Source organism: Charadrius vociferus, unplaced genomic scaffold, assembly GCF_000708025.1.
Source record: "Charadrius vociferus isolate BGI_N301 unplaced genomic scaffold, ASM70802v2 scaffold125, whole genome shotgun sequence".
Lineage (NCBI taxonomy): Eukaryota > Metazoa > Chordata > Aves > Charadriiformes > Charadriidae > Charadrius > Charadrius vociferus.
The window spans coordinates 1056975-1078967 of NW_009649036.1; the positions used below are offsets into that span (position 1 = coordinate 1056975).

The following is a 21993-nucleotide window of genomic DNA, read 5'->3' on the forward strand; positions in this document are numbered from 1 at the left end:
ATATGCTTCTATTGTTTTACTACCGTGGAATTCTTATTTTAAGCTATTCAGAAAAGTCAAGAATAAATCCAGATATTATAAGTATTTAAAGTTTTCCTGCCTAATTCTGATTCAAGGGAAAGCCTCAAGTAACTTTGTAAGCTTTGGATCTTTGTTACTCATTGTGGCTTCATTTCACTTAAGCAAGCAGCAATACTTTGTCAGTTCTTGAACTAAGATCTACTATTCCTTGTGCAATGATTTTTTCAGACCAGAAAGCAAATCTCCCTACAGTCCATTTTCAGCAGCAAGGGCTACGAGAGGTTCATCAGATTCCACAGAAAGAAAGAGGGAGAAATTTCCATGCTGAGGTTGCCAGCAACTCCTCTGTGATAAGTGCTAGCTAAGAGAGTCAGGAAGTTAAAAAACTATTCCATCATGCTGATCCCCATGGGATAATTCAACAGCAGTCACAGTTGAATCTAAAACTAAATTTTTCCACACCCTATTAACAGCCGGATTAGAATGCAGCGGGGACCATCCAAAGAAAAGAGCGTTTTCTGTTATCTCATAGTTATCTGTGAGGAGGTGGCAGATTTCCCTGTGAAAATTATCCTTATAGATTGCCTCTTATTTAAGGATATGCTGGTACTCTCGAGTGGTGCTCTTTTTATGCTGAAATTGCTAGCAACACTTAAGAGTATCTGCATGACTCTTTCAGCTGGGAGAGCAGCTTCAATAGATACCTATTTTCCATATATGTAGACAAGCTATGACACTTTCACCCATACTGACATGATCTGCATAAACCATGTGGTTTCCATTAAGAAGGGTCCATACAATATAGTCAACTCTCCATTATCTTGGCTAATAGGAGTATAGAATAACCCAGATAAAGGAAAGACATGCATAATTATTGCTTCCAGATAAGAGCCGGCTCAAATATTTCTGTACTGTGCTCCCCAGACAGAGCTTGCACTTCTGTCAGAGCTTTTTGACTTAGAGTTTATTAACTCAGGCATTACCTGCATCCATCTGGTACAAGCTAAGCAGCTTGGGTGTCTCTATGATTTAATCACCCCACAAGTAATTTACTAACTGATAATTGTCTTGGCTATAATTAAATAACAGTTTCCATATTCACCCTTTTGTACATGCTGATACTGATACAGCATAGACCCAGTCATGCTTGGCCATGTCAAGGTTGAATGTGGCATAATGAGGAAAGGCAAATTATGCATGAAACGCCAAGAGGAGTATGTTCAAAAGACAAGGGAATGAGGAAGGCACACAATGATGTAGAAGGGCTTTATATTCACAACTAACAACCCAGAATTAACACAAACATTTCTTCTCTTATTTCCAGATAGCCCTCGCATAGGAAGCATGGTCAGGACTGTCACAGGTAACACATGCATGAACTAGAGCTACCCTTCTGCATGAATTGTCAGAGGTGGTTTGGTTTTTTATTGTGTTGTAATTAGTCAGCCACATTGAACATTTGTCAGTTGTGAGTTCTCATAATCTGTAATCTCCATAGACCTTTTAGTACTGATACATAGCCTTCCTGATCTCAGCATTGGTGTATAAATTGTATTGTTCAGTCACAAGAGACACTCGGTTTCATTACAGATACATGGGCAAAACATTATCTTCACCACTAGAGAAAGAAATACAGATTCTCTTACAAAGAAAATGAAAATGTTGCAAATAACTTTTTCTGGATTCTTATGGGAGGAAAGGGATTATAAAGAAATAGACTCAGACTTAATGAAATCAGCAACACCATTTCTTATACATTGAAGTGAATCATCTTATGGAAACCAAACCATTACTAGGCAAGTTTTTAATGGTGTACTTGTACATGACATCATGCTGAGGAATTGATGATTATATTCTGCTACATTCCACATTGTGTTTACAAATTAGCATTGCCTTGGTTTGTCTGCACATTACAATTAGAGCTACACAATGATGCAAGCCACACGTCAAGCTGCAAAGGGAAAACTGATGGGTTTGAGAAGTTAGCCATATCGTGTGATGTTACTACACTGGCTACAGAAAAAGCAGCTGACAGCAAATCATAGTGCCACACATATCAAATCCCTAAATATCTGTTCATTTTGCTTAAAGCATCGCATACAGTGTTTAGATCGCTGCGGAGGTCTTGGACAACATTTTCTATACTCCTGGTATCCTTCAGAATCTCAATGCTTTGTGTATATGGATTGAAATACACAGAAAAGGGACGATTGATCGATTTGGCAAAGTCCCTAAAAAAAAAAAGAAAATTAACACATCTTTTTTTTCAACCACTAAAGAAGAGAAAATTAGATTTTTGAGTCAAGGGAAATAATTTACCTCATCTTTTCTTTAGCTTCTTCAAAACTTTCTGAAACAAAGTAAGCTTCCTGGAAGGTAGTGATAAGGCATTCTTGCAAACAGGTTGTCTTTGGATCGAATGTTTTCACATTGGCCTTGTCAGAGAGAGCATGCTGCAAAATACACCATGGGATATGTTAAACCATACTTTGATACTGCTGTCTATCTATGTAATTGTTCATATATACACCTTTTATATCGCTGTGCTGTATGTTTTCCATTAGTTGGTAGCCTCTCTTGTTTTACATTTGGTGGGTTTTCAGTTTGAACAGAATAAATCATTTATTACTTATAAAATCTCTTTTTATGAGAATTATTTTTTCCCCCCCAAAAAAAATTTTAAATAATAAAGAGGAGATTAGAAATATACCTGCCATGTAGGCATGCAGAGCTAAATCTACAGCTGGAAATGGGAAAGTCATCTGACCAAACCACTCGTATAATCTGTGCTTTACATTTTCAGGCCAAAATCATATACTATTTTCTTGACACTGAGTTTAAGAGGGAAACTACAGATCTGAAAACCCCTTAAATAATGCCCATTTATTGCCTGCTGATGAAATGCATTGCCCTTCTGCCATGTACACCTGAACAATAATGTTCCATATAGTACTGCAAGCAAAAAATAACTAAATAAACAGGCATAGATAAGTATAGAGCAGACAATGGGCAGATGAGGCATCAAATGCTGCTACCCAGAGATTTCTGACCAAACTTTCTCTTTACGTGACTGGCACCAGCTGCTAGAAAGGACACAGAGTTTTCAAAACTGAAAATTGGGTACTGAGACATGTTCTGACACAATCTTTTTCTAGCTCCTCTTTCCACTTGAATACTTGTGTTACCCTTTTGGATCTACCCAAACTTTTATAGCACACGTTATTTTCATTCTCAGTGCTCTATACAGAAGTACAAGGTAAGGAAGGAAAGCATTTTTAGGTCAACTTTCAACCTTCTTTAGTTCCCTAATATCTATCCATAGTGAAGATGTGCATGAAAAGCACAGAGAAATGACAGGGAGGGAGCAGATCCCTGAGGTCCGAAGGTGTCTCATTTCTTTACTTACTTTCTGCAGGGACATCCTTTATAGCAGAGTAAAGTATTAACTTTAAGGTATTCACCACACCTTTTATCTGAGCTCTTGCTTATGCTTATTCCTAAATCCCTGTGAAAGGCTCTGAAAATACCACACTAGCTCTCAACCTGCAGTCTCCAAATAGCAGGACATAAAACTAGAACAAGAACCTCTTCCTCCCACCTTCTCTCTCTCCAAAAATAAATACATGAAAAATTAATGCATGGAATCTTAAAATGTCAGGAAATTAACTTTCTTTAGTACATGTATCTTTTCCTTCTCACAAGGTCTGCTGTTTCTAGTCAGCCATCAGTTAAACAGCTTTGAAAACAAAAATAAAAAATGGTCTGTCTTAACCAGCATCCTCTTCTAAATGGATTGCAGGAACAGGCTCACCTTATTTGGCCCCTGTCTATATCCCTGTTGTCACTTTCTTCTCGCGGAGCATGATGTGGTTGAGTGACTGTGAATTTAGGCCTTTACCTCCTTCTATCGAAATGAATTTGTTTTTCTTGACTGGGAATTGTAATAGGCTCCCTGGGAGGTTAACTATAGATAAAAACATCTCCTCTTAAGGTGCCTTTGTATTTCCAGTTGAGACTCGATGCCTCAAATATCTAAAGCACACAGTTTTAAAACTTTGAGTGGACTGAGTGAAGCCCCATGCAGGGAATCAAAAGAGTGACACAGGCCACGTTTTTTTAGGATCTGAATCAGTAGGTGACCACTTCTGGCTCACAGATTCCTTCCTGTACTGTGACAGCTTCAACAGAAAGGGTGACAGTGTTGTCCTCTCCTCTTCTCCTCCACTCACTAACCTCTGCTGCGCCAGGCCTACTTCTTGTGATCAAAGCCATCAGAGACGAGAAGAGATTCAGCCCATGGCTTCTACATCATGAACAACTGCTCTAATCGCTGAGCCCTAATTTCATAAAAGGGGCAAGTTTAAAGAGAAGCAAAAGCTAATTCTTTATCACAGTGGATGTCCTCTGAGAAAGCCTTTCTGGTTACTCTCCTCCGATTATCTATATGAAATGACTCCTACTTTCTGGATACCAGTTTAGTTTATCATGAGCAGAGCTTCTGCTGCTGCTTCACAAAGCAACTCAGCAGAGACTGGAACATGCAGACACAAAGAACCACACAACCTGGAAACAGAGGGTAAAGAATTCAGACATGTCTCCAAAGTTAGGTGACAGCTGATCAGTTATTCTTAGGAATGCAGTTTGAGAATTAAGTGCCTAATTCTGATTAATTCCTATCCAAGATATCTATCTCCCTTCTAGGATATGGTCTTTTGGCTCTTGGATCAAGTAGGCATTGTCATGGGAAACATCTTTGCAAATCTGGATGGCGTTTTCAAATTCTGCAGCCTGGCGTCTGTAACGTCTGCTATTGGGTTGATATGCTGACACCAGCAATGCCAGAGTTCAGCAACTGAACTGAGCCTGCAGACAAATTTTCAGACAGACCATAAACTGTCTAGTGTGAACTAGGATGGTCAGGACGCTGACTCAAAGCCGAACTAGAGTTTTTTTCAGAAACATTACAGTGCTCTCAAATGTTGGTCCTTGGCACTCTCAACATTATAAAGTACAGAATCTCAATGAAAAACTTCATCTGGTAAGTCCAAAAGCTTTCAAGGTCAGGCCTGTATTTTATTTTTTTTTTTTAATGAATGCTATTCACTTATGTTTTGGTTGGGCATTCAGTTCTTCAGTGAAATCAAATGAATAAGTATCCAATACGGATTCCTCCATCAGAAACCTCTTCAGTTATCCACCTCCAATGAGATATCAAAGCTAACAATCAGATGGAAAATTGCTCCTGGTCAAATAGTGCATCTTACCATCTTGTGGATTTGTGGTAACTGTCTCTAATGGTGCATTCATACAGATTGTACTGCTTACGCTAATACAGCTATTGGTGATTCTCCTTCAGTTCAAACAACAAGAGTTTGGAGTGAAACTTCCAAATGAATCATCACTGATTCCCAGGAAAAGCAGCAGTATCAGACAGCTGGACAGCTTAAGAATTAGGCAAGTACCCATATTGGAAATAAGCATAACACTAAAGAAATGCTTCCATTCCCTGCTAGACCAAAGGTTAAGAGAGTGACTGAGGTACCTAACCACAGGTCTCTAGGGCCTAGGATATCTGATGCATATGTACAGGGATGGAAGATATAGCACAGGACCTAGAGATGACTTACACATTTCTGGAGTGGCAACTGGGGAGCTGGTCAGATATACTGGGGCATCGAATCATGGAATAGTTTGGGTTGGAAGGGACCTTTAAAGGTCACCTAGTCCAGCCCCCCTGCATCTTCAACTAGATCAGGTTGCTCAGAGCCCCCATCCAACCTGATGGTGCGTGTTTCCAGGGATGGGCCAACTACCACCCCTCTGGGCAACCTGTTCCAGTGTTTCACCACCCTCATTGTAAAAAACTTCTTCCTTATATCTAGTCTAAATCTACCCTCTTTTAGTTTAAAGCCATTACCCCCTTGTCCTATTGCAACAGGCCCTGCTAAAAAGATTGTCCACATCTATCTGATAAGTACCCTTTAAGTACTGAAAGGCCACAATAAGGTCTCCCTGGAGCCTTCTTTTCTCCAGGCTGAATAACTCTCTCAGCCTTTCTTCACAGGAGAGGCACACCATCCCTCTGATCATTTTTTTGGCCCTCCTGTGGACCCGTTGCAACAGGTTCATGTCTTTGCTGTGCTGAGGGCTCCAGAGCTGGACACAGTACTCCAGGTGGGGTCTCACCAGAGCAGAGTAGAGGGGCAGAATCACCTCCCTCGACCTGCTGGCCACGTTTCTGTTGATGAAGCCCAGGATACAGTTGGCCTTCTGGGCTGCAAGAGCACATTGTTGGCTCATGTTTAGCTTTTCCCCCAGTACCCCCAAGTCCTTCTTGGCAGGGTTGCTCTCAATCCCTTTATCCCCCAGCCTGTATTGATTACCAAGGGTTGCCCTGACCCAGGTGCAGGACCCTGCACTTGGCCTTGTTGAACCTGATGAGGTTCACACAAGCCCACTTCTTGAGCTTGTCCAAGTCCCTCTGGATGGCACCCCGTCTGTCAGGCATCTTAACCCCACCACTCAGCTTGGTGTCATCCGCAAACTTGCTGAGCATGCATCTCAAATGTCACCAGGCATTTACACTGAGCAACCATGAATCATTTCTTAAGTGACCACTATCACTGATACATGAAAGAAGAGCTTGGTCTTGTAATTTCTCCCTCAAGTATGTAAAATGGAGTGTAATAATACAAGTTGGAACTTTTCAGTTTCACACCAAAAAAAAAAAAAAACCCAAAAAAAAACAAACCAAAAAGCAAAAACTTCAATTAGCAAGGGGAATACTTGAGATGAGTTATAAATACTGCACTGTCTGAGTAGTACAGGACGACAGAGTAAGAACAGAGGTAAGAAGTCACCTATGTGCCGGTACTTATTTTATAGCCTTGTTATTCTATGGGAGAACACAAAGTCTTGGAAAACCTGTTCTTAAATGTTTTTCTGCTTATCTATAACATGTGACACTTTCAGATTTGTGACCTGATTTTACCACAAATTTTTTATGTTATCAGTATAATTTTCTATATTGGAAAAGCCACTCTATTTAAAAAAGGGGCTAAAATGAGCACCTGGGATCTAGGAGTTGTTTTCTCCATCATCTTCATCCTCTTCAGAAAACAGAACCAAAAATTGTATTTGAATCTTTTGGTTATAAAGGCTAATGTTGCCTCTTCTATACATAAACTATCATTAAAAAAAAGCATGACTGGATATTGTATTTGACTTAAAAAAATCTATACAGAAAGATTTGAAGTCTACCTCTGTTAAATATAGAAGCATATAAAAAGGATATAAGACTTGATCTACAGCCAACTGAAGTTGATATGAGACTCCTTTAATGAAAGAGTTCAAGAGAGCATGATACAAAGTAAATGGATTAAAGTTTCCGAAGACATTTGGACTGCCTTTTAGAAATAGTTTTAATAATTGAAATGTACATTATTTCTGCCTTATCTCTAAGCCCCAAATATATACTGTGTAATAGCGTTAGCTAGAGTTAACCTGACTATATTAGGCAGAACATTTTATAACTACTTACTGTATTATTTGCTTCCCCCCAGGCTTCATTTTTAATCTTCTCTTTCTCCTTATTTGTTGTGCTTTTAATTTTTTTTTTTGCTTGTTGCTTCCATAGCATGCACATCAGGAGTTTCACTTTTCAGTATCCAAAATTCAAAGTCTAAATACTGAGTGGGGGAAAAAAAACTCGAAGGGAATCCTATAGGATAGGCTGGTGCCCACATTTCTCTAGCTTTTATAGTTCTTTTCTTGCTAAAGCTGTTGACCAGATTTGCAGAGTGGAGCACTGTAATATAGAAATAGGGATGACAGAACAAGCCATTCACTCATCTGAAAGGCCCAAATACTGCTGGCCACTTCCACCCAGCAAATAGTGCGACTCACTTATTTCTAGAAATTTCTAGAAATTATACATAAAATTGGCCATCGTTTTGTTTTCTGTGAATACAGTTGCATTGAAAAGAGAGCTGACAAGGAGGGCAACTGCAGAAAGGCTTTTCTTCTTGCTGACAAAAGCATATTAATATCAAATGCCTGTAAAGTCAAGGTAGAAAAAACAACATTGAAACAAGATCTACCTTCCTAGTGATAAGGATAAGTAAGTATTTGAACTTCTTCACAGAAGGGCCTATGGGCCCACAATAGCTGCTGTCTTAAGAACGGCAGTAGTTATTTCTGAAAGGACTTCTTCACTCTGACTCCTATGAGAAGTATGGGGGTTGCACACATGAAGGTCAGACTTCATGGCCATGCAATCTGAGTCTCCTATTCATCCCCACTCACCCCAGAAATAGCCAGTGTTGTTCTCAGAATTTTGAGAGCAATTGCTGCCATCCATTAGGATTTCAGTTACAATCAGGATATTGATATCATCTGGATCTCAACTACAATCTATTATATTAGCATTATCTTTCAGACACCTTCAGGTCAAGGGAGAAATTTTCCCTACCAATAGGTGCTAGGAGGTAAGGGTGGAGGTAAGGTAGGCTGCTTTCCCAGGAAACATCAGAAACTGGCAATGGCTTGATGCAAGGAACCAATGTCATGGGTGCCCAGGCATCCGCCTTCCAGCGCCATCCACCTGCCTGATGTATCCTGTTGACAAAAGGCACACTCACTGCCAGGTTTCTGGTCTAGAAAGAGCTTCTCCCATGGTCACATTATCAGAAAACTTAGCAGGGCTTTTTACATTATTTTCCTTAATTTTACCTTCTTTTCTACCCTGGAGCACAGTCCCACAAAGACTTTCTGGACACTTTTCACCTAATCAGTTCCTTCATGGAGACTATGGCTATTAGTGGTATGGCGCTGTTCTGTGCCTGCAGCACACAAGTGCTTAGTCTCTCAATAACTGAAATGTCTAACTTACGTCCCTATGCTCAATATATGCAAGACCTGGTGAAATTTAATAGCTTATGATACACAAGAGGTCAAACCAGATGATCTAATAGTCCCTTCTGGCTTCACATCTATGAAATATATATGTAGTGTAATAGAAAAGTGTATAATATTATTGATTTATGGCAAAATTATTATGATATATGGCCATACCTTTGAAGCAGATCAATATAGTCCATTAATGTGCACATTATTTAATTTTTACTGTTGCTTTTCAAAAGGATTATTCTTTGCATTTATACTCTGAGATTACTGCTGAGTGAAGAACACAGACCTGGGATCACAAACGTGTGGTAACAAAATATGCACACTTGACAAGAATAATGTGTTTGTTTATGACAATGATGGCAGAAGATTTGTCATGTTCTTGACTATTCATTTCCTCGCTTTTATGCCCTTAGATTTTGTAAATTATGTGATAGGTATTTTCAGGGTCATCACCTAATGAGCGTAACTGTTAGTTTAAATAAAAGGCCCGACTCTCTGCAGAATCCTGCACAGAGTTTGGGGCTCAGCACTTGATGTTGTCGGGCCAGAGGAAAACAAGTGGGACAGGTTCATCTTTTTGCATTCAACCACTTTTTGCCCTGTGGATATAAAATATTGCCAGGCTGATACAGAATGCTTCTGTGGCTGAAGTATACACTGAACTTAAGAGCAACTGTAATGCAGTCAAAGAAAACATATTGGAGAAAGTCATTTTCTTTGACCTTTCTTTCTATTAATGAAAGAATAGTGATTTGACTAATGAGATGCACCATGAACACTCTCAGTTACAGGTGAAACAAACTGCAAAAAAGAGACTGAGATGCTTCTATTAAACTGCCAGGTAGCTCACTGAAAGCCAGCCCAGGAGGGTGGGAAGATGTTTCAACACAAATAAACAGCAGATATATTGCAAAACAGTTTGTAAATACTATTCTGTATATGCTTTCTAAAACCAAATGTTTACCTGAAAAGCCAGAAAGAGTTCATTTGGGTCCCAGAACATAGTACTCCTCGCTCTCCTTCCCCTTCCCTCCCATCTTGCCAACAGAGAGATGTATTATGTCCCAAAATACTACACTTGTAAAAAAATACCTTTTGTTTGTTCCTATGTTTTCTAGGCATAAAAAGAGGCAATAAATGATCTGCTACAACTACTCACATCGTGCAAGGTTAAACACTTTCACCTTTACAAGAATAGGGCTCTATGTACTGTCACATAGGCATGTACTTCAAGTCTAGCATTCAAACAGAAAAAAACTTTTGAAGTTTATAGTTGCTTTGGTACTTCAGTCCTTACAAATCCATTTCATGCTTCAAGTGCCAGCTGATATGTCAAACAAAGCTTTTAGGTCAATATCACATTTTTAAAGTAAGCTTTTTATCTTGTGAACTTTAACTGTTATTTGAAAGTCAACATATTTACATACAACTATTATTTTGTTAAGATTAAAAGAAAGTTGATTCTGCTTTAAGGGTACATACCTTTAATTCACCAATAGAAGACAGAAGTCCTGCTCCATAAGCACGCAGTTGTCCTTCTTGCTTGCAAAGGCCAAATTCAATCGTAAAAAAATAGCACTGTAAAAACATACAGATACATATAGTGCAGTTGCAAACAGGCACTTCAACCATGACAGTTGGTAGCATATTCACTTGATTGCCCCTCTTCTTCAGAATTTCATGTCTTTAATATAAATTCAGATAAAGTATGTTATTACTGCTAAGTACTTTAAATGTCACGTTCTGCAGTAAGGGACCTTTGCACAAAAATCTGAGATTCTTCTTTTTTTCTGGGCACCGAAGCAGTTCACAGGAATGGCCAGTTAGGAACAGGCACGCAAGTTCATTTAGATATCAAAGGCCCCGATAGTAATCTGCAGAGATTTTTGAAACTTTCTGAAATAAATGAGGTGCCTTAAACTAAAATCCTACAAGGTAGTTGGTCTGCCTGTCTAGGAACCTCTGAAGATCTCTGAGATCTAGTTCAGAGCACTCAGCTGTAAACTCAAGCTCATGCCACTTTAAACTCTGGCACGTATTTAAGTGCTATCTTGAGTTAGAATTAACTTACTTATATGTATGTGCTTAAGAGCCTTCTTGACCCAAGGCCTTAGTCTTCACTAGATTTTACTCTGTCATACATGAAGAAGCAATATGCCACTTGGCTTCTTAAATTACAGAAATAAAATTACAGTCAACTGAATTCACTTGACCAATCCATTACAATTGTTCTTCAGGTCAGGTAACATATCTGAGCTGTAAAACTGATGAGAAGCTGTGAAATAGATGTGCTAAATCAGCATAATAGCATAACTATATCTAACTTTGCTGTATCCACCCAACAAAGTTGTACGTTAGGAAGACCGTAAGAAGCACAGATAGACAGCCCACCGTCCACTAAATGCAAAAGACAACAGTCCCTTCTGCTCCTATGGTACTGAGTTTTAGTTTGGTTTTGTTATGACACATCAAGATTGCTTTTTGATGTTAGAGCAAACAGATGAGATTAAGCTAATAACTATGTCTAATAGTTATTATAACTATATATATATAGCTGTCTAATAACTATGAAGGTTTTAAGAAGTTGATTTCTAACCTATACAAAAATACTACGTACACATATATACACATACATACCTATATATGTGTCTGTGTTTATTACATTATCTGCCAATTTCAGGTTTTGTGCAAAAGGACATAACTCCACTGAACCTACGATTTACATGTTTTTGCAGGAAATAGGAATTTAGAATAAGAAACAACCCAGTATTTGGTATCAAACCTTAAGTTTTTCTGAGTGACTTGAGAATGGATCCTAACACAATGGGGTTTTTTTTGTCCATTTCCTCCTTAAAACCCTGACTCTTCCAGGCTGAGTACCATACTAAATGCAAAAGAGCAGAAATTAACAGCTCTTTTAAGTTCAACAAATGTTTAGAAATTGAGAAATGACTCATTTTTCTGCTTCTCATAGAAGTTCCTGTAGAGCTAGTGATTCATACAGCATGGCACTATGTAGAAGGGTGTAATAAAAAAGAATAAAAACATGAGCCCTGTGTCTGATCCAAACCTGCTAAGTCAGCTGGGAAGAAGGAAAGTTTGTAGTGACTTCAAATGTCTTCAGTCAGATTCAATTGCAGCAGTGAAAGGCACAGATATCCACAAGAAGAGGTGAAAGCACAACATAGTCAAACAAAAAAAAAAAAATCAAAGTTCCACCTCTGGCTTTGCTATTGACTTGGATAAACCAAGATGGCATACAATTTTTCATTAGATGCAATGAGCACTTAGAGGAAAGCCGAGACAACTGCTTTCCAAAAGAGACATCTCAGGAACAAACAGTCAAATACACAAAATGACAAAGGCATCACTGTAGGAGCGATGAGTGAAGCTGAGAGACCTACCACCAAGAAGAGCGCAAACTCAGCTTCCCTGCCTATATATTTTGCTAGAAAAACCTTCAAGAGGCTACAGTCCTGGTTCTGTCCCTGCTGCCACTGTCAGCAATGAACCACTCAGCTTCACACTTAAATAGCACCAACATCTTTGAATTTGCCCACCCCTCCCCATCAACTCTCTTAAAACAACCCATATGTTAGTAGTTCTTATGCTCTTGAACACAAACATCCCGACAGATACACAGCAGTACTGGGCTCCTGAAAAAACACAGCTTTCACAATAATTTTCACTCTTAAAACCAACAACAGCTAAAATGGGGGATCTGGGGTTTGCCTGTTACAGACCTGTAACAGCAGCCATGACTCTGTCCCCATATGTGGGACACCTTTACCATAGACCTTCCGCAGGCCGAGGAAGACCAAACCAATGTCATGCTGCTCCCAGGAGAACGCCCACCCATCAATCTATTAGGCCAGTGGAGGGAAGGAAGAGAAACGCTCTCCACTTCCTTGAGGATGTGCACTCACAGCAAAGGAAGGGGCAGAAGGCAGAGAGCTAACACTGGCACGGGAGAGAGCAATCCCTGCTGCCCAGTGGGTACAGTGTTCAGAAGACAGAAGAAGACCTCGATTTCACGTCCTCCTTGGTGGACAGACAACACACAAAGAGGGAGCTTTTTTTACTTAAGTTGAAAAATTATTATTATTATTATTATTATTATTATTATTATTATTATTATTATTATTAAAGGGAGCCATGTTTATGAGCCAACACTTGCTGCTGAGAGCCTATCTTCAGTGTTGATAAGACTTGCACTCTCAGTGTAATTAACTCAAATAAAATGCATACCAAAATGACCAGATGATAAAATATGTCTGCCTACTACTAACTTGTGGCATAAAGCTATCGCATTAAGAAAAGCCCTTCAAATGAAAAGCTGATTTTTTGATAAATTTGCCAGATGCAACAACTATAACTTCTGCATTTAAGAGAGCTCTGCCTAGCTAAGAAAATGAGATAGCTCACCCAATGCTGCCACCTTCAGATCATTATTCAGCAATACGTGATTCCCCCCACCCTCCCACTCACAGACAGACGCGCAGAGGCAGCTCCGTGGATTACCATACTCCGCAGGCTTTGGCAAGCTGTTCTCTCAAGTCTACAAACATCGAGGCATACTGATAAGGAGGTTAAATATTAACTATACAGAGATACTTTTTATAGACCAGACACATAAATACACATTATATGCCTCTCTTTGTAAACTGCACTGACTGTGGTACTCTATATTATATACAGCATAATTGCACTGGAGTGGGAATGACTGAACAAAGAAATAGCTGTTGAGAAGAATAAATTTTTTTAACTCTCACCTGAAGGCAAACAGCTGATTATTACATTGTTGTTACATGTAGGCTGGTGAATGCAAGCACAAATGGGGTCACGCAGGCTCTCATGTTCTGATTTCAAATCTTGGACCTGTCCCTGGCATACTCCCCAGCCTGCGGCCCCAGACACACGGCTCCTCTACCAGCTACAGCAATATCCTGTCATCTCCCTTTACTTCCAGTTCCACCTCATCTTTGGGGTGAAGTGTGGCTTTGCTACAACCTATAGGTAGGCTCTTGAAGTAGGAAAGGTCCCTTTCCATGTTGTATAAATTTTGTAGTTCTTGGAAGAGCCTCCACTGAAATGACGCTCCATTAGCCAAATTAGCAAAATAAAACGAAGAATCAAAGGGCCACATGAAGAATTAAAAATAATTTTTAAACTAAGAGACATCAATGTAATGATCAAGACTGTGCCAGCGCAAGACAGTGTATGATATGATTTTGACTTATCTCTCCTATTTAACCAAAGTATATGAAAGACACTTTACAGTCACACTAATGAAACACCGTCTACATGGGTTCAAAAATTACTAAATAGATCCATGGAAGAAAATCCTATTAAGGGCTATTAAATACTAATATATCAGATCTCTTCCTTCAGAGTCCCTGAATCAAGAGTCATTGGCAACTAAAGCAGTATATCAGGAAAATATCACCACCATATGGCTTTAGACCTACACTGTCCTTCAGATGTCTGCAATTTGCTGGCGTCAGAGACCAGATACTGGTCTGGCCCAGTATATGTGTAAGAGTCAGATCAGTTGTCCTACTATTGACAGAAAAGATCAAGCCCTGGCAAACTCCAAGCCTGGTTTCCAAGGTCAACGCAACATCTATTCTTCATGTTCAGGTACTGTCCTGCCTTATAAACTGGACTACCAAAAAGAAAAGGAAAAAAAATCAGTGACAGCTATGACAACTAGTAATAATAATAAAAAAAACCCGTTAGTCAAGGGTGTTTAAAAATTTTCAAAGGCAGGAAAAAAGGTCTGATAAGCTCAACTCTCCTCATCTGGCTGGTTTCCAAGGCTTTGAAAATCACTCTTCAAATCACATCATTTTGCATTTGGGAATCTCCCTCCTGGGACCTGTGCAAAGAGCCTGCGCTGGGTGTTGGGTGCTAATATCACAAAGTCAGTACTTCAAAACCTTACTTGTTCATAAAAAGGCCTTTCAAGCCATTCCACTTCACTTAGTTTTCTTATGGTATAGCTTAGAGACCGATATTTGTGTCCACTTGGCAGTTTTGAGCATGATGTATAATCTCAGATTTTATCTGTTCTCTGAAAGTACCTTGTAAAGATGTTGTCAGGATGAGCCCTGAGAACACCAACCATGTCAAGAGCTGATTCACTTGCACTCCCTGTCACAAGGGGGAAGAAGGAAGGATTGAGGAACTGCATGACTGTAACCCTAGCACATGGACAGGAATATTCACCACTACAGGAACTGCTAACGGGATGGGGCTACAGCCGCAGGCTGACACACAGCAGCACAAACAATCACTTTATATACACATATAAAATTAGTTGCAATGAAGACAATACAACTACTAATGTGTGTACATACTTGCAAGACTAGTGACAAATAAATACCCTTAAGAAAACATCTTGACATCCTTTCAACTGGATTTATTATTTCAAAGGATATTTGAATGGACCACTCTTAATTCTGATGTCTGTGATATGTTCACAATACACAAAGATTAATTCCTTTTTCTTTAGAAGAGAAGGAAACCTTTGATATTTTAGCTCTAAAATAATTCACCTAGAGACTAAATCTCTCATATAGTTTTAATTACCTTGTAAGAAGATAGTTATATACAACTGAAACCTTTCAAAAATCCCATTGTTTGAAATCAATCCTAAGAATTAATGAAGTAAAGGTGTGGGTTTCCCCCCTGTAAAAAGTTGCTCGAATTCCAAGCAAATACTGGCTCAGAGATATAAGTGACTCCGTTTGTGCTTTCTTTCTTCATTTAGAGCTGGTGCAAAGAAATTTGTGAAGAGTTGCTTATTTTTCAGTCTCAGAGATATCAATAGTCACCAAAAAAAAACCAGCTGGCATTTCACATTTGACTGAATTATTAAAAATTCACAGTCTGTTGAGTAGTATCAAGAATGCTCCACTACAAGAAACAGACAGATATAACACAGGTAACCCAGGCAACTAGCCAGTACAGCCCAATGTTGGAGTCGAAACATCAAGCAATCCCGGCTATTTGACAGCTATTCATGTGGGAACATTATTGAGTAGAAATGCAGGGAGATTTCTGAACAACAAATAAATCTCATGATGAGCTTGTGAATAGATCAAAAGCAGAAAAGAAGTAAAATTCAATGGCTAAGTCTTTCATTATAGATGATTCACCTACCTCCAACAAAAGTAGTGACCCTATTCACAGCCAACAGCATTTCTAAATAAGACAACAAAGTTTAATTTTTCAGAGTTACCTTCCTGAAGTATTTTGTTTAGTCTGCCAGTTTGAAACGTATTTAGGCTCACTGAAATGAGGTTTCCTTCGGGGATTTCAAAGTGTATATACTTAACAATACTCTCCATTTTACCCCGTCTGACTGCTTTGCATTCAGACTTTTCACTAAGGGTGAATGCTTGGAACAATCTTTATACACAGAAGTTTGAGTAGATGTGGTGCTGCTCATTAGAGCACTTGGGGATAGAGGAACACCAGCCTTTGCATTTCTGTTGACAGTCGTTAGCACACAGTATCACTACATGCAAATTCCTCTAATGAAGAGGCTTGCCATGCTCAGAGAAAGCATGTGCTATAGCGAGCACAGTGGGGCTTAACCCCTTGTGAATACTTTGAAATTATATGTTCCTTTTTTCAGGAGTTTCTGGAGAAAAACCTCATAATGGTAGCCAAAACAGAATTATCATCCTGAGTTTATGAGGAAGCAGAAAATGTAGCTCAAGCAATGCAACGCTACAGTGGTATCAGCAAGGAGGTAATTCTGTAACTCCAACACTGGGGAGCCCAGCCCAGCCAAGACATGTACGGCAGTTGCCTACCTTGCAGATACAATCCATTTTCTGGAATAAGATCTGGAAGACAGTCCTACTAACACCTTTGTGACTCTTGAGAGAATGTGTCATTCTCATATGAAGGAGGCCCTCTTGCTACTCTAAAGAACGGGCAGACAGAATGGACAATGAAGCACTTCTGGAGCAGTGGCAGCAGAAAAATCCCAGAAGTTATTTCCCACAGAGCTGGAACCACTGGATATCCCACTCCATGTTTGAATTACTCCTAAATAATCTGAATCTAGGCTTGCTCTGCACAAAGATGATGTCTGCCCACCGCTCCCATTTTATCTCAAGTCCTTGGAGACCCTTGGAGCTGCAGAATCAGGAACCTCAACACTTACACAGAAAGCCTTTCAGTATAAAAGGCCAGTGTTTCCTGGCAAGGCAGCAATTCCCCTCCACCAAAGCTAGTGGTCACAGAGATGATGCGAAAAATCAGTCCCACAAAAGCACACTTGCCTCAACTCGCTCAACACTGTCAGGGAAACAACTCCTAGTTTTTTCAACATAATTAACTAACAGTGATGAAGCTTAATGTGCAGCTAAGGAGTTGAGACCATTGAAACTATGAACTGCTGCTTAGATCATTTGTTACACATAAGGCACTGAAGCCCCAATGCTTTACCCTTCCTATTTCCCCTTCCCTATCATTTGACTCTTACCTTGAACAACTTCTAAAACCTGGGGTTTTAAGGTTTATTAATTTCATATGGAGTTATTAAGAACAAATGATGTGCAATAATGAGCCATTCCCTTTCCACTGTATTTTACAACATGTAATGTGAATTCATGTTCAGCGGTCCCTGTGGTAGCTGAAGTGCGTGTTTGCTCATTTCTTTTGCAAGCTGTTGCTTCAAATTTAAGCCATCTAGAGATTTCACACAGAAGAGGCAAAGTCCAGTCTTTCAGCATGTTAGCTGGGACTCCAAGAGTCCTCTGAAAGCCAAACTAAAAAGGAAAAAAAAAAGCTGACTAAACATATATCACTGCTGTCCAACCACAGTCTTCAGTCTATGCTGCCTCACGTGACACACTTGATCCACCATGATCCTTCACAATTCACAGGCTGCAAGCAGGGACTGTCTTTAGGCATTCCTGTTTCCCAGATCTTTGTCCTGTTATTCTTTCAAATGAAGACTTTGTGTTAAAAAAAAACCAACTATCAAAGCAAGAACAGTCCTGATGTTACGCATTACGCGGGCAAGGGTTGGCACCCCAGAAGTGCTCCCTCAGCACTGTGGCTTATGCTACAGCTTGGAGGGTATGACTCCTCTAGCAAAGGGGCAGGGACTTGAACACTGACAGGTTGGCATGACCCAAGTGAGAGCAGAGTTTGGAACAAAGACACATACAAGAGATCTTTTAGCTGTTCTTCACCTGACAGTATTCCCGTTTTATGGGAAGTCGACCCTAGGACTGTAGCTCCAGTTGTGAACTGCATTGCTTAGAGGAATACCCAGAGAACAGACAAGAACAACCTCAGACACTTTTCTTCCTCCGGCATTCAGAGCCGGCATCTCTACAAAAGCCTAGCCCAGCCCTCAGGACTCATTTCCCACAGTTGCCTGCGGATCTCAGCACTGGTCCAACATAGTTCCCCCTTCTCTAAAAAGACCAACTTCCACTTCCCAGCAAGCACACTAAGAAGGAGACTCAGAAGAGAAGGCATAAAGTTGCAATGCTCCCTGAAATACCAAGAAAACCTGTTAGGGCTGGGGAGGCGGAGTCTGTCCTTTTTAACAGGCTGCAATGTTCTAAAGAAATTGCGGAAGGGGAAAACTGGCACATGAGACTCTTCCACTTATGTGGGAGAAGCTTGGGAGAAGCTTTTGATAGACTGCTAAGGTAAATCCACAGATTAATGAGAAGCAAAGGTGCAGCAACAAATCGCAGTACAGGCAATCCTCATTTTACAAGCAGAGAGTTTACCAAATCACTGCCCTATGCCAGTCCACTGTCAGCATTAATTACTGCGTGCTGCAAGGCCTCTTTAATAACTATCCTTGGCCAGCCCAGAGACAGATCCCCAAAATGTCCTGCCTGACAGGCATTCCCCTGTGGAAGGCACCAGGCCCGTGGTGCTTCTCATGATGCTATTCCCTGGAGCTGGTCATGTCCCACCTAATTGCCAGGTCAATTACTGCATATGGCAATTGCACTGCAGGGAGCGATGCAGAATAGTCACTGAGCCTCCCATGACATTTCAGCCGGGGCCTGGTATGAGGTTGTTATGTACATTATGAGCAGCAAAGGTGCTAATGTATCTGCTAATGAGGGGAAGTCATATCTTAAGGAAGGAGAACATCCTCCTGGGGCTGGAAGGATCTCAGGACTTCTGCGAGTCCTGAAATTGTGGGGGTAGAAACACACTGAAGAGGAAGTGACAACTGACCAGCTAAGTTTTTATCTTCTCCTTTCAAGGAACAAATGCACTATTTCTTCACAGTCATATTGCCTTCAAATTTATTTTTGAGGAGCAAAAAAGGGTAGAACTTAATTCCAAAAATAACAGCATCCACAGTAATTTTCTAAACTTTTAAAAAAGAAAATTAAATTCTTGCATCTATTTACTGAAAACTGATTTAACAGCTAAGACTTGTTTTCAAACATCACAGTTTCCAACAGCAACACTGCACTTAAACTCAATGTTCTTTTAATCACATAAATGCAAAGGGACTCCCAAAAGCTTTTGTGGCTGTTAATGCATTTGCTTAACCTGCCTTGCAAAAGAACCCAATAGTACGCATCAGCACAAAAGTGTAAGTTCTATTCGTGTCAAGCTGACAGACAGATCAAAGAAGAGAAGTAGCTCAGGGAATTTTAAATATCTATTAATTTTGCTACTAAAAATATATCCAAATGGAAGATGTTTTTCACAGCCCCAAACAAAATCTTTTTCAAGTACAGTTGAGCATCTCCTTGCAGCTCCCTGCTTTTTAGCAGTGAGGGCATGTAAAATGAATCTATCATAACCACAGAGTAGTCAACTGAGTCGCCAGTGAATTACTCGCCAGAAGTCTGTAAACACAAAGCAAATCACATGAACACGTATTCAGCAAGGTGGAAAAAAGTTATACTGAGCAAGTACCTGCAAGCAGAGAGATCACAGTTCTTCACTGTACCTAAATCCAAGGAATTTACAGTGGCTGTAGTCTAAGAGTGACTTACCAAACATGAAGATCCTTCTGAAATGGTCACTAGTGATCAGGCTTCCACTGATATGCAAGATTTCTGTGCTTATATAGGTCCTACATTCATTGCAGATGTATAATATGGATCTGTTCATAAGCTAATATGTTTATTTGAAGTTGAAAAATTAATCCTATAAAGGTGTTTACATTCTAGAAATTTAAAATGCCTTGTTAAGCTATAATTTTAGCCACTTTTATATAGTCAAACTATATAATTATAACAAGCACAGCCTACTGATTCAAGGGAGTGAAGAAAAACCTTTAGAAAAAGAATAATATGTTTTGTGGGCAAAAAGGAAGAATCCACTCTTTCCAGCACGTCTTGAAAAAGCTCTGAGTTCAAACTGTTTTATCTAGCACTATTAGTAGACACTATCTTTATCAATGCCGCAATGATGATCTATAGAAAGTTCTCTATAAGGTACAGAAAACACAAATCTTAGAGTTGCTAACTGAAATAAGGTTATCTTGTCAAAACTAATCCTTTGTCTGTTGCAAAAGCAGAATCCCAAACCAAGCTTGAGCCTAACACACAGACTGAGGGAGTGGAGGGGTTGTTCAAAGCATCCCTGAAACAGCACCATGATGTTCTCTTGACCTTGCACGGCAACAACTTCAGCCACAGCTGGAATCAAACCAAAACAACCAAAATTAACAGACCTAAGACCTTTCTCTGCAAACTTTTCTTTGGCTTCAACAATGCTCTAAGGTTTAGATTATTTGCTTTAACTTTCCAAAATCGTCAACAAGTAAAAAACCCCTTTATACAATAACATCAGGCAGACTGCCAGCTCTAAGAAGTAGCTAACAGAATTTGTTACATGCTGTACCACGTGAGCTTGGTTTGGACAAAGAGACGCAACTGCAAAATCATGCGTCCTCCGGAGTTGATTCTTTCCCTGAAGAATCCCATATTCCTAAACAACAAGTTTTGGCAAGTGAATGATTAACATTAATTTTACAGCAACAAATCCTACTTTCATTTGCATGTGTACAACTCTGTTGACTTTTAGGAGATTGTATACATGGAAATGAAGGTAGTATTTAGCCCACAGACCTAAACTCATTGAAAGCAATGGCAAACCTTCCCTTGGCCTTCTGTGGTGTCAGAGTTGGACCTATAAATATATAATTAAGCTATACTTACAAAATCATTATGGTAGATCACCCAAAAATATCTCAATTAAAAATTTATGGGACCATATTCCATCCAGCACTTTGATGCCATTTGATAGAAAGATGATGACAGACACAACCACTTCCAAAGCTGCAGCATTAAGTAATTAAGCCCTAGGCATAGTTAGCTCTTTATGGATACCAGCCATATTTTGTCTTACTTCCATACTTTTATCTGTGCATACAAAGAAAATACCCAGGAACACGATGGGTGAGAGAATTAGACTGAACACATGCGGTATGCTTAGCTCTTGAGCCAGGATTTAAAACAATTCAGATTAGTGCATAGTTGTGAATTTTAAGTTAGGATCTTTTCAGCTCTGTACAGATATGAATTTTAAGACTCTTTCCATAAGATGGTATTTGGGTTATGCATAGTAGCTACATGTATGAATGTCCATTCTGGAAGCAAAATTATTCACTGAAATATTCCAGACAATAAAAAGACAAGTGCATGGCTTGAGGACTTTCTTCAATATTCATAACAGGTTTGGATTCCACCTGAAAGCAAAATCTCCTGGCTTTCTTCTCCAGATGGGCCCACCAACCCCCAAAAGGAGGGCTGGGTGTGCAGGGTCGCAGCCATGGCTGCACTGCCCAGTGCAGCAGGACGCACAGGTCCCTGAGCGAAGGCAACCTGGAGCTGGCCCACCCCAACAGCACCGCAAGTCCCAGCCAGATAAGTGGGCAGCTGCATTCAGGGAGCTGCTCCCAAAAGAACCCCACCTGCAGTCACGAAAACTTATTTTGCAGAGCACTCCTCGGCTGTTCTGGCTCCGTGGAAAGCATGGATAAAGCCAGCTCCTCCACCTGTGCACCCACAGCACAGACATTCCCTCTGTTCTAAGTGAGACCTAGAC

The 21993-nt window shown here is 39.9% G+C and overlaps 1 protein-coding gene across 1 annotated transcript in view; it reads right to left on the reverse strand.

Annotated features, from left to right (window-relative positions):
* Positions 1–1423: 1423 nt before the first annotated feature.
* TPH2 (tryptophan hydroxylase 2) overlaps positions 1424–21993 on the reverse strand; it is a 59359-nt gene continuing 38789 nt past the window's right edge. Inside the window, exons 11-13 of the mRNA XM_009887824.1 lie at positions 10411–10506; positions 2341–2474; positions 1424–2252 (exon numbers count right to left, since the gene is read on the reverse strand). Coding sequence (XP_009886126.1) covers positions 2078–2252; positions 2341–2474; positions 10411–10506 — 405 coding nt within the window. The 3' untranslated portion in view covers positions 1424–2077. The remainder of the gene's footprint in view (positions 2253–2340; positions 2475–10410; positions 10507–21993) is intronic.